General features: G+C 38.2%; 3 protein-coding genes across 3 annotated transcripts; 1 reads left to right on the forward strand and 2 right to left on the reverse strand.

The window, feature by feature from the left end:
- Window positions 1–3,743: 3,743 nt before the first annotated feature.
- CBG21656 lies at window positions 3,744–9,586 on the forward strand (the record flags this gene model as incomplete). Its single annotated transcript, XM_002632858.2, has 7 exons — window positions 3,744–3,813; window positions 3,904–3,979; window positions 4,961–5,063; window positions 5,496–5,581; window positions 9,017–9,147; window positions 9,306–9,403; window positions 9,455–9,586. 7 exons carry the CDS (start codon window positions 3,744–3,746, stop codon window positions 9,584–9,586), a joined length of 696 nt encoding a protein of 231 aa, XP_002632904.2.
- Window positions 9,587–10,061: 475 nt separating this feature from the next.
- On the reverse strand, window positions 10,062–11,523 carry CBG21657 (the record flags this gene model as incomplete). Its single annotated transcript, XM_002632859.2, has 3 exons — window positions 10,062–10,315; window positions 10,487–11,305; window positions 11,355–11,523. The coding sequence occupies 3 exons, from the start codon at window positions 11,521–11,523 to the stop codon at window positions 10,062–10,064; spliced, it is 1,242 nt and encodes a 413-aa protein (XP_002632905.2).
- A 3,124-nt stretch (window positions 11,524–14,647) lies between these two features.
- On the reverse strand, window positions 14,648–15,059 carry Cbr-hsp-12.3 (the record flags this gene model as incomplete). Its single annotated transcript, XM_002632860.1, has 2 exons — window positions 14,648–14,899; window positions 14,982–15,059. The coding sequence occupies 2 exons, from the start codon at window positions 15,057–15,059 to the stop codon at window positions 14,648–14,650; spliced, it is 330 nt and encodes a 109-aa protein (XP_002632906.1).
- Between the last annotated feature and the right edge of the window lie 676 nt (window positions 15,060–15,735).

Genomic DNA, 15,735 nt, shown 5'->3' on the forward strand with positions numbered 1-15,735 from the left:
ACGCCAAATTGCATACTCTCGCCATAAAAAGTATTTTTTTGGCATTTTTCATTTTCCGGAAACACAAAACTCATCCTGCACGTGACATATCATTTTGTGAAATTAGATTAAATAATTTAACAGTTAACTGAAACCGTAACACTTTTCCCAAAGCTACCAGAAATTTCCAGCTTAATTTTTATATTTAAGCAGATTGATAACATAATGGCTCCTGGAAATCAACTTTGAACGCGGCATAAAACACAAACTGGATTACGAAATTCTAATAATTCGATTTCTTACAAGCTTTAAGAAACAGGTTATGTTGTTCTAACTTGGTATTGTAACACAAAGTCAGTTTTCCAATTTCAATAAATTTCAGAATGCGTCTGTTTCAAACTTATTTAATAATGAAATCATTTTAAAGGTGGGGGGACAGGAGATTTTTCGTAGTTTTTTTGTAGCTAGAGTATGCATTCTACCGTCACGGTGTACAACGCTTAATGTCACTCTGCGTACAGCTGTCGTCCTCGCCTTTATGTATGCAATCGCTTTCTCTTTGCCCGCGTGGCTAAGTCGGTAGCGGGGCCCGCACCCTCAATCATCGCCCTCACAAGTTCAACTCCTCGAGGGGCATCTTTGAACGGAATTTCGAGAACATTATTTTCTTCATGTCCCCCCCCCCCCCCTTTAAAAGAAGTTTCGTTTTCACTCACTTTTCATGGCATATGTTTATCCCTCCTCGAATTCAAATATATTATTTCAAAGAGCAAAACCTGTTATATTAGGTTGGCGGGAAAGTCTTTGTCACTTTTTCAATAGTTTATTTCTCAAAGAAAAAATAACCGAATAATTAATTATATTGTCCATCATTATCAACAACATGTCTCCAACGTTCCCTCAATTTATGGATTCCATTGCGGTAGAATCCAGCCGGGCGTGAGGCAAAGTATTGTTTGAGTGCCGCTTCGACCGCTCCACGGGAATTGAAGCTTCTTCCTTCGAAGGCACGTGTCATATCGCCAAATAACCAATAGTCGGAAGGAGCAAGATCAGGAGAATACGGGGGGTGAGGGAGAACATTCCATCCATATCCCATCAGCTCCTGCTTCACTTGTTTCGAAACATGTGGGCGAGCGTTATCATGTTGACAGTACACTTTCTTGTCTTTCAGGGCCGAACGGTCGACTGCTTTCTTGAGGTTTCGTAGTTGAGTAGTGTAGAGGTCTCCAGTTATTGTTTTGCCCTCGGGCAGAAGTTCCCAGTAGATGGGGCCGTCCACTCCCCACCACACAGAGAGCATAACTTTTTTCGGATGAAGGTCGGGTTTGGGGACATCCTGTGGGCTCTCTCCTTCTCCAACCCACTGGGATTTCCTGTGGTGATTATCGTAGAAGACCCACTTCTCATCTCCGGTTATTAGCCGGTCCAGCCATCGATCGCCCGCGTGGAGAGTGAGAAGAGTAATCGAATCGTCGACTCGGCGGTCAAGGTTGGCTTGAGTCAGGTGATGAGGTATGAATCGACCAAAAAGTTTTCTCATTCCAAGAGACTTCAAACCTTCAAGGACTGTGCTATGGTGAACTCCGAATGTGACAGCTAGTTCACGGCTAGATTGAAATGGATCCGATTGCAATGCGTGCTTCAGCTTGTCCAAATCCAACTCACGGGGTCTCCCAGAGCGATCCTTTTCATCGAGCGAGAAGTCATCTTTTTCGAAACGATGGAACCAATTGCGAATAGTATTGTAGTGAGGGGCATGTGTGTTGTACACATTCTTCAAGAAAGTTTCCGAATCCTTCATCGTGGTGTGAGATAGGAAGAGGTAAATCAAAACATGTCTGATGTGAATAGCAGTGGGAACAAACATATCGTTTCAATTACAGATGAGGAGCAGGGAAGGAGATGGGGACTTGTTTATATGGAAGGTTCTTATCACCTTGTTATTCACTAGAGTCGATATCATACACAGCCTCCATATACGAGAACAGTGATTAAACAAACAGAGTGACAAAGACTTTCCCGCCAACCTAATAGCATGTCTTTTAACTGTCAACTTCGAACCGATTTTTTCTCATTCGCTCGAAAAATATCCAAAAGTGGTTTAAAAAAATTGAGATTTGGTCAAACTCACAAGAAAGCAGATACATTAGGCCAACGTTAGCTTCTATTCCAGCCTTCACTGGAATTCCGCATTACTATTTCCTTGTTCCGAATTTGTATTTTCTGTTTTTTACGGAAGATTTATTTTCACAAAAAAAGTAGAATTCATTTCTTACAAAGTACACTTTAAAATTAATACATTAGGTCTGACTTGTCAGTCGAACTTTTAGCTATCATTTTCACGAAAATCCGGATTTTTGTCTTTTGTTATTTTGAAATTATCTCAATTTCTAAAAAAAAACTTATTTCTTTTCCGTTTCAGTGGTATGACCTTATTTTAAAATTTCTCTACTCATTAATGTGGCTAAAATACCGACATAACATTTTTTTCGTTTTGTTTTGTTTTCTCAAATTTCAACTTTTCAACCTCTGGTCAGATCATCTATCAGTCATATGAATAATTCAGTGTTTTTTGAGGGAGGGAGAAGACCTTGGAGGTTTAAAAATGCCAAAATGAAATCACTCTCCAACTTTTGGATGTCTAGATTTCAGAAGTCGTAGACTAGGATTGCTCATTTTTTGGTTAAATTTAAAAGATTAAAAAATACTGTTTCAATAACAACATTTTTGAGTTTCCAGTAACAATCGGGGATATTAATGAAATAATTTTCGGATCTTGCAAAAACTCCCGGTAAGATGCGACGTAAAGTTTCAAACTTATTCTGGTGAAGGTATTTCAAATATGTTTCTTGATAATTTATAGGAACTTACCGCAACAGGGAGCCCTTATAATAAAGGTTTTACGGTTTATTAGGGAACTATGATTATGAGTAGTGCGCTCCACCGCACATATGCCAAATATCCTACTAGAAATTTGAATTTCAGGTTTTTCGTTACTTGAATGTAGCAAATACCCTCATGACAACTACAGAAGTACAAGATTGCCACATAAACGGGAATTTGGGTAAATGAACGGTAGAACGCACTATATATCCCTTTGTATTGAAAAATTGGAATATATATCTGGTCTTATTTTAATTTTTGTGAATTTATAAGAGAAACACTGTTTCGAGAACACCATTTTTAAGTTTACAGTAAAAACAGAAGATTGAAACTCTGGATTTTTCTTATGTTTTACTCAAATTTAGCAATTAACAAAGTAAAAATTCAAAAGTACAAGTTTGCCCGAAAAGTGTAATTGTACGGTAGAGCGCACTACGCATCCTCCCAGTGAAGAGTGCGGAAAAATCTGATAATCTCTGATGAACTGACAAAGAAGTGGCTTTCTGTTATAACAGTAAACACCTACAAATTTTGTCTTAAAGACAGAATTTGTTCTAGGAATTTCTAGGCTGCCAGGTACATTTTTATTTGTCTTCTACAATTGTCAACCAAGTAACAGTAACAACAGCACAAACGTAAATTTATAGGGCTCTTGAAACGGAAGAAATAGGTACTTTCTAGAATTTTTTTCAAAATTTCAAAATTCCCTCTGAGTCAGTCAGAGGCTCTGACTCTATTCTTTGCCTTTTATACATCTAGGAAATCTATCACCCAAAAAAATCAAGATTTGCCTCTTGACACCCACCTAGTCCTACACTCAACTCCCCATATTCAATGATTTCTCTCCTTTCCTATATTTCTTTTTCTTGCAGGACGTAATGCTCAACATTCTGATGTCAATGACAAAGGAGGGCGCCTCCGATGGGCCGCAGTTCGTCGCTCCCGCAAGTAAGTTTTAGGTCACGCCCTTTTTTTGAAGAGCGATTCTGAATTGCTTTTTCATCTTTTTTCATTCTATAACTTTCATGTTTCGTGCAGAGACCAGTCGCGATACGCTCATCACCACTGCATATCGACTACATCGTACCAGGTGGAGGATTCTGGAGCCGTACAGGTAAGTTGTGGAAGAAATGTAAATGCGCTCTATTGGACGCTAATAGAGCGCTTGAAATTCTAATTGAACAAACCAGACACTTTTAAACGACTACCAAGCTCTGTTGCATACCGTGAAACCTCGAATATGGCGCTAAAATTATCTGGTCTAAAGTTTGAACTAGCACAAAATTTGAGTAGAGTTGTGTACTGGGTTCAAATTCAGAGTGTATGTACCCAAATAAATCATCAGTAAACTGACCAAGTTTCAAACTTTTTTATCAATTCTAAGCTGAGTTATCGCTAGTCAATGTTGCCTCATTTCATGAAAATCCTAGGAAACACCACACCGTTCATCTTTGACAATTATAACAAAACCTAGACTTGAGGAATCGCTTTGAAAATTCCCGAGGCTTTGAATCAAGTGTGAAATTATATTTTTATTAGTTCTCGTGTTTCCAGGATAAATATGTCTAAAGGTATACCTGTTTTTATCAGGGCGGGTAATTGTGCGTCACCCTGTTTAAGGGCCCCTAAACTTTGAGCCGTTTTGTCTCGGTTCCTGTAAAAGGTAACAAAAAGTAGCCAATAGATAAAAAACTTCTGATGCTATGATAAACAATTTATCAGTTGACAACTTTTTGATATCTCGCACACAAACCGAGAAAAATCGCTTCGAAGTTGACGCTTTAAAGAAGTCACATAATTTCAGGTTCGGTTCATAAAACTTCGAAATTCAGATCCATAATAGCACCAGGAAAATGTTCCTCGATTACATCCACTTTTTGAAACAATTTTTTTCCTTTTCAAATCATAACTTTTTTTGCACACCTTCCTTTAAAAAATCTTTGCTCTTTTTTCTGACCTTCATACAAATTTTAATAGCTTCCCATTCTTGCAAGGTGCAACAAATAGACTTGACCCCAATTATGTAGGTCAAACTATAAACACGACTTTCCATTTTTCTTTAAAAATGTGATTTTTTGAAAGTTAAGATTTTCAGACGTATCAAGAACTCGCTGAAAAAGCTTCAAGAGGATTATCTCAAATCAAAGGAGGCGAATGCGTTGATGAGATATGTCAAGTTGGGGCAATCGGTTAGAGAAGTAAGATATTGGCATACATAGGCCCTAAGGAATCCCTGATGATAATACTGAAACATATTTAAAGGATAACTGAAGCTTTAAAAATTTTTTTTGTAGTCCAATCGAAATTTCATGAAATTTATTATTTTGGTATTGACAATAGATGGCTTCGAGGGTCCAGAAAAAATTGTATAACCTGTAATAGAAGGGTACCACATTGTTTGAGCTCAAATATCTCAATTCCTGTGTAAAAAGTGGTCAACTGACAAAACACTTTTGATATTATGATAAACAGTTTATCAGTTGACTACTTTTTCATATCTTTCACAGAAAACGAGAAAAGCTGTGTCATTTTTGGCAATGGGCTCCTACTACCTAAACGATTGATTTCCCAATTCCCCGAACTTCTTATTGTTATTTTCTGAAACCCTAATTTTTTTGTTTTTTCTATAGGTAGCCATGCTCGAGAAGCAGTATTGGAAATTGCTGAACATCCCAGCACAGGATCCAACAGAAGATGCCAATTGCTACGTTGTTAAGTGAGTTGAAATGTCATGTGTCAGAGGTTTCATTCCCCTTCGTTGAAACAGAACTAAATTCAAGTTTAACAGAAGGTTCATTAAAAAAGCCGAATAATAGAAAGAAAAAATAAACACAAAAAACGTAGTGTACTTGCAACAGTAATCTAAAAAATTGAAATCAATTAGAGAGGTATATTCTTCGTATCAGAAATATTTGAAATGCAAACGAGTTTAATGTAAAGGCTGACTGTGTGATTTGGACAATACTAAATGGAACATCCTTTCTGTGATAGATGATTGTTTAGCAACAAAATTGAGAAGTTGAATTTCTCAAGTTTTATAATTCTGAAAATTCTGTGGTTTCTTTTTTGTACGTACCACAGGGAGAAGATAGATGCAAGCATAAAAATCTTATGAAACAGTCAGAAATATTATTTGCCTAGGCCACTGTAGTTGATGGTCCAGAAATGGAGTAGTAACACCAGATGTGTTTTCTTGACCATTTACCATGGTGACCCCCCCTCAGAGGTTCAATCCCTGCTGGTGTTTTTACTTTTTTCTTCCCTTGTTTCCTTCGAATTGAACTTTTTGAACTCGGAATTTCTGAAGGGCTACCAGAGTGCCGCCGAGGCCTCGCTCCGAGGTATCAAAATCAGTTGAAAATGAAGAAACGTGTTTTATTATGTTAACAAATAAATTATGAAAAAAACCACAATTAATTTTTAGAAAGAGACATAACAATTGAAAGAAAAACCACATAATTAAAACAATCCTCGTGCAGGGCTGGTCGTCGGAAGGTGAAGGAAGCAGTAAAAATGGAGACGTCTCTGAAAACCCCAGTCATAAAACAGTTTTTTATTCCTAGAGTAATAACGAGAAGTAATGAGATAAATAGGAACAGTGAAGAAACGGTTATCGAAGAGAAAATAGTTTTTTTCGCATGCCTATAAAAAACACCGGCGACTGGCAAAATAATCGGTCGATAGAACTTTAAATTTACATTAAAAAAATTCACTTTTATATGGGTTTTATAATAAATAAGAAAAAAGAGCTTTTTTAATGTTTGAAGTCGTTAAAAATTGAAAAAAATAAAGTCGGGAAATAAAAAAATAAAAATGTTTGCGCGTGGGATTGCGCGCTTTAGGTGCTAACACCGCGACGGCAAAATACACATTCCCTGAAATTTTCCCCGAAATTTTTGCTGTCTGCCCTCCTTTAAGTAATATTATTGAAGCAATATTTAGGTCATCCCCGTCTAACCACCCAGATAACCTTTTTTTAATTCGGGTTTTGAAGAGCCTATTTACGAATCGTTGAATTTCATATTGAGCATTTAAAAACTTATGAACTTCAAAGTTTCCGAATTTTTGAACTATTAAATTTTTCTGAATTTTGGAATATCAGAATCTTGGATTTGACAACTTATAATTTTTTTTCATAAGTTTTGAAATTCAGAAGTCCTGAATTTTTGACAATGTGATTCTAGAACTTAAAGATTTCTCAATTTTCAAATTTTTTTAAGTTTCTGGGTTTCTGAGTTTCTCAGCATTTGGATTTCAAAACTCGTAATTTCGGAAATTTCGTAATTTCGAGTTTCCGTATTTCCGGCTTTCTGAGATTCGACTTCACGAATTCCCAAACTTTAAAATTTTAACACAAATGTGGTTTTCCGAATTTCTCTAAAACTTAATTTCTGCGTTTTTGATTCACAAAATTCATGAATTTCCGAATTTTCTAAATTCTGAACTCGGGCTTTCTGATATTCTGAACTTCTGAGTTTTTGATTTTTTTGACTTCCCAGCTTTCGAGATTTTGGATTTTCAAAATTTCGAGTGCTCAAACTTTCAAATTCTCAAATTTCATAATTTTCGAATATCTGAATTTTTATACTTCTAAATTTCCTGTATTTTTGGACATTAATGTTCTAATTAGAACTTTCTGGTTTTTAAACTTCAAAATTTCCGAAGTTTCAAATTTCGGTATTTTCGAGTTTCCGTATTTCCAATTTTCCGAATTTCCGAATTTCTGAATTAGAATTTTAGAAGTTCAGAATCAAATTTTGTAAAAAATTTAGAATTTTCTAATTTTCTAAATTTTTTCTTTCTCACTCCTTTCAAAACTGACACAGAAAATTGTTTCCACAAAATCTCCTTTTTTTGTCAGATATAATGTGGATAAGAAAAAAAATAGAAAGGTTGGGCGGGAATGACGTGAAAATAATTTTCGAAAGATTTGCTATGTAGAAATAGAAGAACGTCTCCAGAAGACGTCAGAAACAAATTTTCGAAATTAAAAATAGACGGGCAACATCTCGCCGCTATCACCTGTGAAAATTTGAAAATGTTTGGTCTACTGGGACTTTGCTAGGGTCTCAGAACCTGGAACACCGGACACATACACAGAATTTGGTGATTGTTAGTAAAGTTTTTCAGATTAACTTTTCAGATTAACTGCGAGCCAAATATAGTTCCAATCATAAAAACCTAATGAAACAGTAAAGAACTTTATGAGGATTTTAAAAAGTTGAGCTATTATGCTTGTCTGAGAAAAAAAAGGTTGAGACGCAGAGAAAAAGTGTCTGCGTCTCCTCCTTATGTGTGCTATTTAGGCTCTCCGCTTCAATATCGCTACCGTATTTATACTGAAAAAAATACTCTCTAACCTTTTTTTTCTCAGACAAGCATAATAAATATTGAAGAAACTTCCTCGGATTATAAAAAACATTTGAAATTATGATTTGGGCTTTAAAAAAGTTCCCAAAATATTGTTAACTATTGATTCAAAAACAACTGCACGAACATAGCCCTATAATTCACTTTGAGCTCAATTATCTCGATTTCTACAAAAGATCCCGAAAATCGGTCAACTGATAAAATGAAGGTGATATTATGATAAACAGTTTATCACTTGACAACTTTTTGGTATCTTTCACAAAAAATTAGATAAATTGGCTCAACGTTAAGTATTAGGGGCTATTACAGGTTTTACTGAAATCACTTTCTGAGCCAATAAACATTTTTGTTAGCAGTGTGAAATTTTAATGTCATCAGCATGTCTAGAAACACATATTAGGTTGGTAAGAAAGTAATGCGCGTTTTTGATTTCTTTTAAACTCACACAAAACTAAAACAAGAGGATATCAATCAGAGGGCTTTTCTCCATAATTTTCGCCCACTTACTGCCAACGCATGATCAAAGTTTCGATGTATTTCTTGAAGAACTACACCAGCTGTAATTCGAAGTAGTTAGTACCCAACGCACATTACTTTTTTAACAACCTAATAAGTAGTAATTTTCTCAAGAATTTCTAAACTTTTCTTCGAATGTGTTGTTGCAAGTTGCTTATGCAAAAACAATGATTTACCAAAATTGTAGCGAATTTGAAACTGTAGTTTTTTCACCTATTTTTTCAATTGTTTCTAGCGGTTTTCCCCAAAACATCTGAATTTTCAGAATCATCGAGCTACTCGAAGAGACTCCAACTCAGCTTCCACCAACACGTGGAATCGGCGCTCTTCTCCAATCGACGATCGGAAAACCAGCAGAATCCAATGTCGACACTGCACTCTATGATTCGTTGAAAGGTTTGTCTGACGAAAAAAAATTAAATCGAATAGCGAAATTTCGGGTGTTCACTTGTTTTGTAACTGAAGCAGCGGAAATTTTAAATGTTTTTATCTGGAAAAATCGTTCAAACCTTCGATTTTCAGTTTTTATGAAGGAAAACTTTAAAAATTTTCAGCTCGAAAATCAGAAGACCTCGTCAAAGAATGTGAGGCGCTGTACGCCCAACTGTATCGTCTCACTAAGAAATATCTCGGATTGAGACGTCTAATCAAGGTATTTTCCAATTTTCTTTTCCGTTTTTTTCCGAAATTGATCGATTTTCAGGAGCTAACCGACAAGTACGACTCATCCCGAATGTTTCCGATCGTTCCGCGCTACGCGATGCTCAAAAAGATGATCAAGGCGACGTTGAGAGCGCCAGAGTTCGCTGACATTTGCCACGAGCAAACCGAATAATCTTTCGATAACCCTCTTATCATTTCTGTGAAGTGATCTTTTTACTCTTTCAGCCCGAACTCAAAGCTTGTTGAGAGCGGATGTTTCGTTAAGTTTTCTTTAAAGACGCAAGAGCGAACAAGCGTAATTTCAAATTTCGACGATTTTTACCGGTTTTTCAACGATTTTCATAATTTAAACTCATTTTCTCCGATTTACATCGAAAAAACGGTAAAAATCGGACGAAAATAGAGATAATACACTCAAATCTAACAAAATATCCGCTCTCAACTTGCATTGATTTCGGGCAAGAGTAATTTTTTTTCGAATCTTGTGAATAAAGTTGGAATGGGACAAAAGGGATTTAATGTGTACGAGTAGAGGAAAAACTGATCAATCATACAATGAAAATATTAATAATCAATATCACAGTAAATTTAAAATGGAAATTCGCATAGAAATGTTGAGATTCTTTCAAAAGAATAAGGGAAAGAAATTAGTGGGTGGCTTGCTTCTTGGCGAGATTCTCAGCCAGCTTGTCGAGGAATTCGAAGGTGTTGAGATAGTCGGAACGGGTGACTGCGGAGGCGTTTCCTCCCTTGACACAGATGGCGAGATCCTTGGTGAGGAATCCAGCCTCCATGGTCTCAATGCACACGGCTTCCAAGTTTTGGGCGAAGGTGGCGAGGGCGGCGTTGTTGTCGAGGGTGGCGCGATGGGACAATCCGCGGGTCCAGGCGTAAATCGAAGCTGAAAGAGATCAATTTTTGATCTATTTTCTTCAACTGACTTTAGCGAGCGAGAGAGAGACGGCGAATTTTCAAAAATGATAACAGTCTTATCTTATCTCCGCAAAAAATTAATGTGCCCTTTCACCTCATTTCTTGTGAAAATTGAAAGAAAAATATTTTCCCCCCTTACCAATTGGGTTGGTGGAGGTCTCTTGTCCCTTCTGGTGCATTCTGTAGTGACGAGTGACGGTTCCGTGAGCGGCTTCAGCCTCAACAGTCTTTCCATCTGGGCACACCAACACTGAAGTCATCAATCCAAGGGATCCGTATCCTTGAGCAACGGAATCCGATTGAACGTCTCCGTCGTAGTTCTTGCAAGCCCAAACGAATCCTCCATCACTCTTCATGGCTTGAGCAACCATGTCATCGATGAGTCTGTGCTCATACCAGATTCCGGCGGACTTGAAGGCAGCCTCGTACTCGACGTAGATCTCGGCGAAGATGTCCTTGAAACGTCCGTCGTACTTCTTGAGGATGGTGTTCTTGGTGGAGAGGTACAATGGGAATTTTCTCTGAAGAGCATATTTGAAGGAGGCGTGAGCAAAGTCTCTGATCGACTCGTCGGTGTTGTACATGGAGAGCGAGACTCCTGGACCCTTGAAGTCAAAAACGGTCTCTTGGATGGTCTGCGTGCCATCAGCAGAGACGAATTTGATCTCGAGCTTTCCAGCTCCTGGAACAACGAAGTCGGTAGCCTTGTACTGATCGGCGTGAGCGTGACGTCCGATGATGATTGGCTTGGACCAGGTGTTGACAAGGCGTGGCACGTTCTTCACGATGATTGGCTCACGGAAGACGGTTCCTCCGAGGATGTTACGGATGGTTCCGTTTGGTGACTTCCACATCTTCTTGAGCTTGAATTCCTCAACACGGGCCTCATCTGGAGTGATGGTCGCGCACTTCACAGCCACGTTGTACTTGAGGGTCGCGTTGGCGGCGTCGATGGTAACTGAAAAGAAGAAAAGTTTTTAGAAGGCGTTAGTCTTAAAATTACTCACCTTGATCATCGGTAGCATCACGGTGCTCGACGCCAAGATCGAAGAAATGGAGGTTGAGATCGACGTAAGGGAGGATGAGCTTCTCCTTGATGAGATCCCAGATGATTCTGGTCATCTCATCTCCTTGCATCTCGACGATGTCTCCTCCTTGAATCTTTTGAGCCGCCATTGCGTTAGTAGTTGTGAACCCTCTGAAAAAACCCGAATTTAGTGAAGAAATCGGAAAAATAGAGGAATTATGAAATGGAGAACCTGAAAGCATGTCGAGCGAAGGTGGAACAAGCGAGAAACGGGCGCATTTTGCTTTGGAATTCGTTGATTTTTCAATTTTTTTCCAAAAATTTTCCTGACAAATTTGCATGATGCGCGGAGCATCGTGGATATCGTACGCGAGCACTGTTACGAAAAAGTGCACACCTAGAGCAAAAAATAGCGCGAGATTTAAATTTAAGCCATTATAACTAGGAAAACTGCAAACCGAAACAACCATACAGAATGGCAAAAGAAATAGAACTGTGACCAGGCTACACGTCCTCGACCGACCGCCGCACAGGGTAAATGGGCGGTGCAAATAGAGCGAGAGGGCATTGAAAGAGACACAGAGAGGGCAAGGTCGAAACTTTCGGACCGGCGGGGATATTCTTTGGGTCGGTGTATTGAATGATTGGAGAAAAAAGAAAAGAGAAAAGGAGAGGAATTTACAGGAAAAAAAGAGAAAAGAATTGCAAATGCATTCCCTCTTGCAGCCTGCGTTTCCGAGTTTTCCTTTAAATTTTTGGCAACAGAGCCTCCAGACAAACGCCTCCAACTTTTGCTTTTAAAAGAAAAATGTCTGTAACAAAAAAAATTCCAGAGAACATTGAAAGAACGTTGAAGAAAAAAGGTGGGATGTTTCCTTTGAACTCTGGTCATGCCACTTTTCACTTTTTCTCCCGCAAATCGGGGAGGCTTATCAGCCAAACTTTCACTCATGAGTTTGGGAATACGCATATTGAACGGTTTCTGACAGAAAAAAAAAGTGGAAAAAGAGAAACAAATGCCTAAAAACCAAGTTTTTTTGGCTTTGTTTCGAAATTCGCGCGCAAAAATTGTTAAAGCGTGCCGAGAACCATTGTAAGAAAACAGCAGCGCCTTTAACCTTACAGTATACTTATTTATTTTTAAATTCGCGCGCGAAAACTGTTGGAGCGTGTCGAAACTCATCACAAGAAAACATCCCATGCGCCTTTAACGGTACAGTAACTAAAAACCATAAAATTGAATAAATTCTGAATAATTTGTCGAATTTCACGGAATTTCGGCTAATAATTCGAAAAATTGGCATAAATTATTGGTCGTCAGGTCGTAAGCAAACTGATAGAGCTGTACAGAGCTAATAAAAGTTCTCGAATTTCTGAGTATATGTCGGAAAAGCCGGCAGAATCGTCTCTGAAATCTAGAAAAATATGGCGTGATTCTTGTTCAAAGTACATTGGGTCACTTTTGATAGAATCTGATAGAAGACGAACCACGCAACCGTCAGTAAAGAAGAAAAAGGATAAGATCACAACCGAAACTTCTCGAAAAGTGCCTTTGATCAAGAGATACGTTTTTTTTATGGCCTTGCAATTAGATTCTATCTCTAGACCTCATCGTAGATTCGAATTCAAGAAGAGCGGACCCAGGCGGTGTCACGTGGTGGCCCACAAACATCACAGAACTTTCGGAGGGGGGTTCTTATCAGTTACATGATAAGAGAGAGTTTCTAGAAGGGCACAATCGTAATCGACACTCTTTTTTTCGAGGATGATAAATAAACCAAGAGAGAAAGAGTGGAAGAGAACTTTAGCAAGGAGAGAAATAATGTTTGTAGTGTGGAGGGTGCCAGAGAAAAAGAGGGGATGATTTGGCACACAATTTTGTGTTTAGTTATTTTTCGGTTGTGTTGGGGTACTATGGACTTTTTGTACAGGTTTCAAGAGGCGAAATGATTGAAATTGGGAAAAATCGATTCATTCATTCAAAAAATCGACGAAAATCAGTAAAAAACGAAAAAAAATTGATCAGGGAAAATAAAATTTTTAGGTTACGGTAGTTATCGTTGTGGGACCTTCGGCCACGGCCGCCGGCGTTTCTCTTCCATAGTTCCAGGTTCGAACTTCGAATTTGCAGAAAAATCTGGGAAAAATCTGAAAAAATATTTTATGCAAAAAATATATTTAAAAAATCCTACTTGCAACAGGCCCGACTTTTTCCAGAATTTTCAGAGCACGGCCCGTCTCGGCCCGGATTTTCAGAACAAATGTTTTCTGCCTTTCAAAAAATTTTTTGGAGTCAACAGAAAAAATGGACGATTTTTCTGACAAGAAAAAAATTTTCAAGAAAGGGTGTCCATAAAAAATAGTTCTTTCACAAAAAAATTTGAAAAAATATTTGAATTTTCAAATTTTTTGTTCAAATTTGGAGAATCCGGGCCCGCTGGGCCAGGTATGGCCGAGGAGTCACGAGCCAGGCCCTGATTTTGCAAGTATGAAAAAAATCAACTTTCACAGATTTCCTTGGAATTCTGTATTTTTTAAAGGTTTTTTTTTGTTTACAAGCCACTTCCAATTTGACTCTTTAAACGGCGAAAATGTTTACAAAATACTTTAAAAAACCCAGAAATCGCAATGAAATGTCTGAAAATCCATGAAATTAATTGAAATTAAATTACGTTGAAATTACCCAGAATTTTCCCATAGATTCTTCTCTTTTTATTTCCCCTCAAAAATCCCTTCAATTTTTCATTTTCACAGCTCCCCACTCTTCGATCCCTTTTCCTCCGTCTCTTCTCCTCCGCTAAGCCCCGCCCACTCTACACACAAAACATAGCGGGCGGCGGAACCCGGGAAGAGTCGGTACATGGGCGCATACGTATAGCGCGCTCTGGTCACTCTAATCAACTCTGGTTCCTCTGCATTTGACCGTGAAAATCTTTCGCCTTTTACTAAAGATTTCCGTGCAAAGGAGCAAACTTTGAGTATTATTACCAATTTTTGGAGTCCCCTCGAAAGAGCGGGACAAAAGTAAAGTCACAAAAGTACTCAGAAACATCTGAAATCGCTGCTTTGTGATGTGAAAATCTTGGGATCGCCGGCTGAAATAAGAACCTTGAAGACGTTTTCGGACTCAATCCTTGTGTTAATTCGAGAATAGAAAACATCTGAATGCATGAAAGTTTATTTATTAAAACGGCAGTAAAGCTTCAAAAAAGACAAAAGATCATTACAATTATTTACTACAAGCTTTCATAGGAGTTCCAGTGATGAAAAGAATTACTTCTTGTTTCCAGTGATGTGAAGGATGCCAGATCCGTCCAACTTGCTCTTGATGGTCGATGGATCGGTTCCCTTTGGAAGTCTGTAGCATCTGGTGATACTGCGAGTGATGGTTCCGAACTTGTCGTCCTTGGCAGTGTGGGCCATATGGATCTCAAGGAACTCTCCAACGTTCTTCACATCGATCTCATTTGGCTCGAAGTTGAAGGCCTCGAGTCCGACTTCGAAGTGGTCTTCGTATTCGAGAACCTGAAACTTATTGATAAGAGTGATTGTCAGGTCTTGAATGCTAAAAAGACTTAAAAACTTAAAATACAAAAAGTATACAAACCTTAACAACTCCATCTCCCTTCTGGAATGGCCAATCCCACTTGGTTCCTTGATCGTGAGCAACGTCGACACTAGTCATTATATCAGTAGAATAGATTCTTCAAGAAATAAAATCTCTCCGAATTGTTGACTACTTCCCAGAGCCCGCCTTTTATACTGCCTCTGAACCAGATGTGACTGCATCTAGAACGAATAGAAAACAAGCCGAAAGTCACGGACCCGTGCAGATTGTTTACGATTTCTTTTCTTTCCCGTTTTACAGGACCAATGAGCAATCAGAAAGAGAGAATTGAGATTTGAGAGTGTTCAAGAGTTATCAGAGAAAAGATCAAATCGAACTGGACAAATGGAATACACAAAGGGGGCGGAGCTTCCCGTGTAACGAAGTGACGAAAAGAGACCGATAGAGTTTAGTGCAAATGAGCTATGGAAGCTCAAAGAGCGATTTCGGATGAGTGTGTGAAGTGTGATATGGGTTCATTTGATCAGATACACTGTAGTCATATGGTGGCAATATTGGACGTTGTTCACACTTAGTAATAGTTCCATGTAATGAATGCTTTAGCGAATTTTTACAAATTAAAGGGGGACTCCGACCAGAAAGTTTTATTGCATTAAAATGTGTTAAAATTTATCTATTTTCCGAATATTATTGCGAAAAAATTCAAAGAAAATCCGAAATTCCCGAAAAACGGCGTTGAAAAGGAAGAAAATTCAAAAAAAGGTGCCGCCGGGACGAGGATTTTCAGTGAGAA

Source organism: Caenorhabditis briggsae (genome assembly GCF_000004555.2).
Source record: "Caenorhabditis briggsae complete genome, chrIV, whole genome shotgun sequence".
NCBI lineage: Eukaryota > Metazoa > Nematoda > Chromadorea > Rhabditida > Rhabditidae > Caenorhabditis > Caenorhabditis briggsae.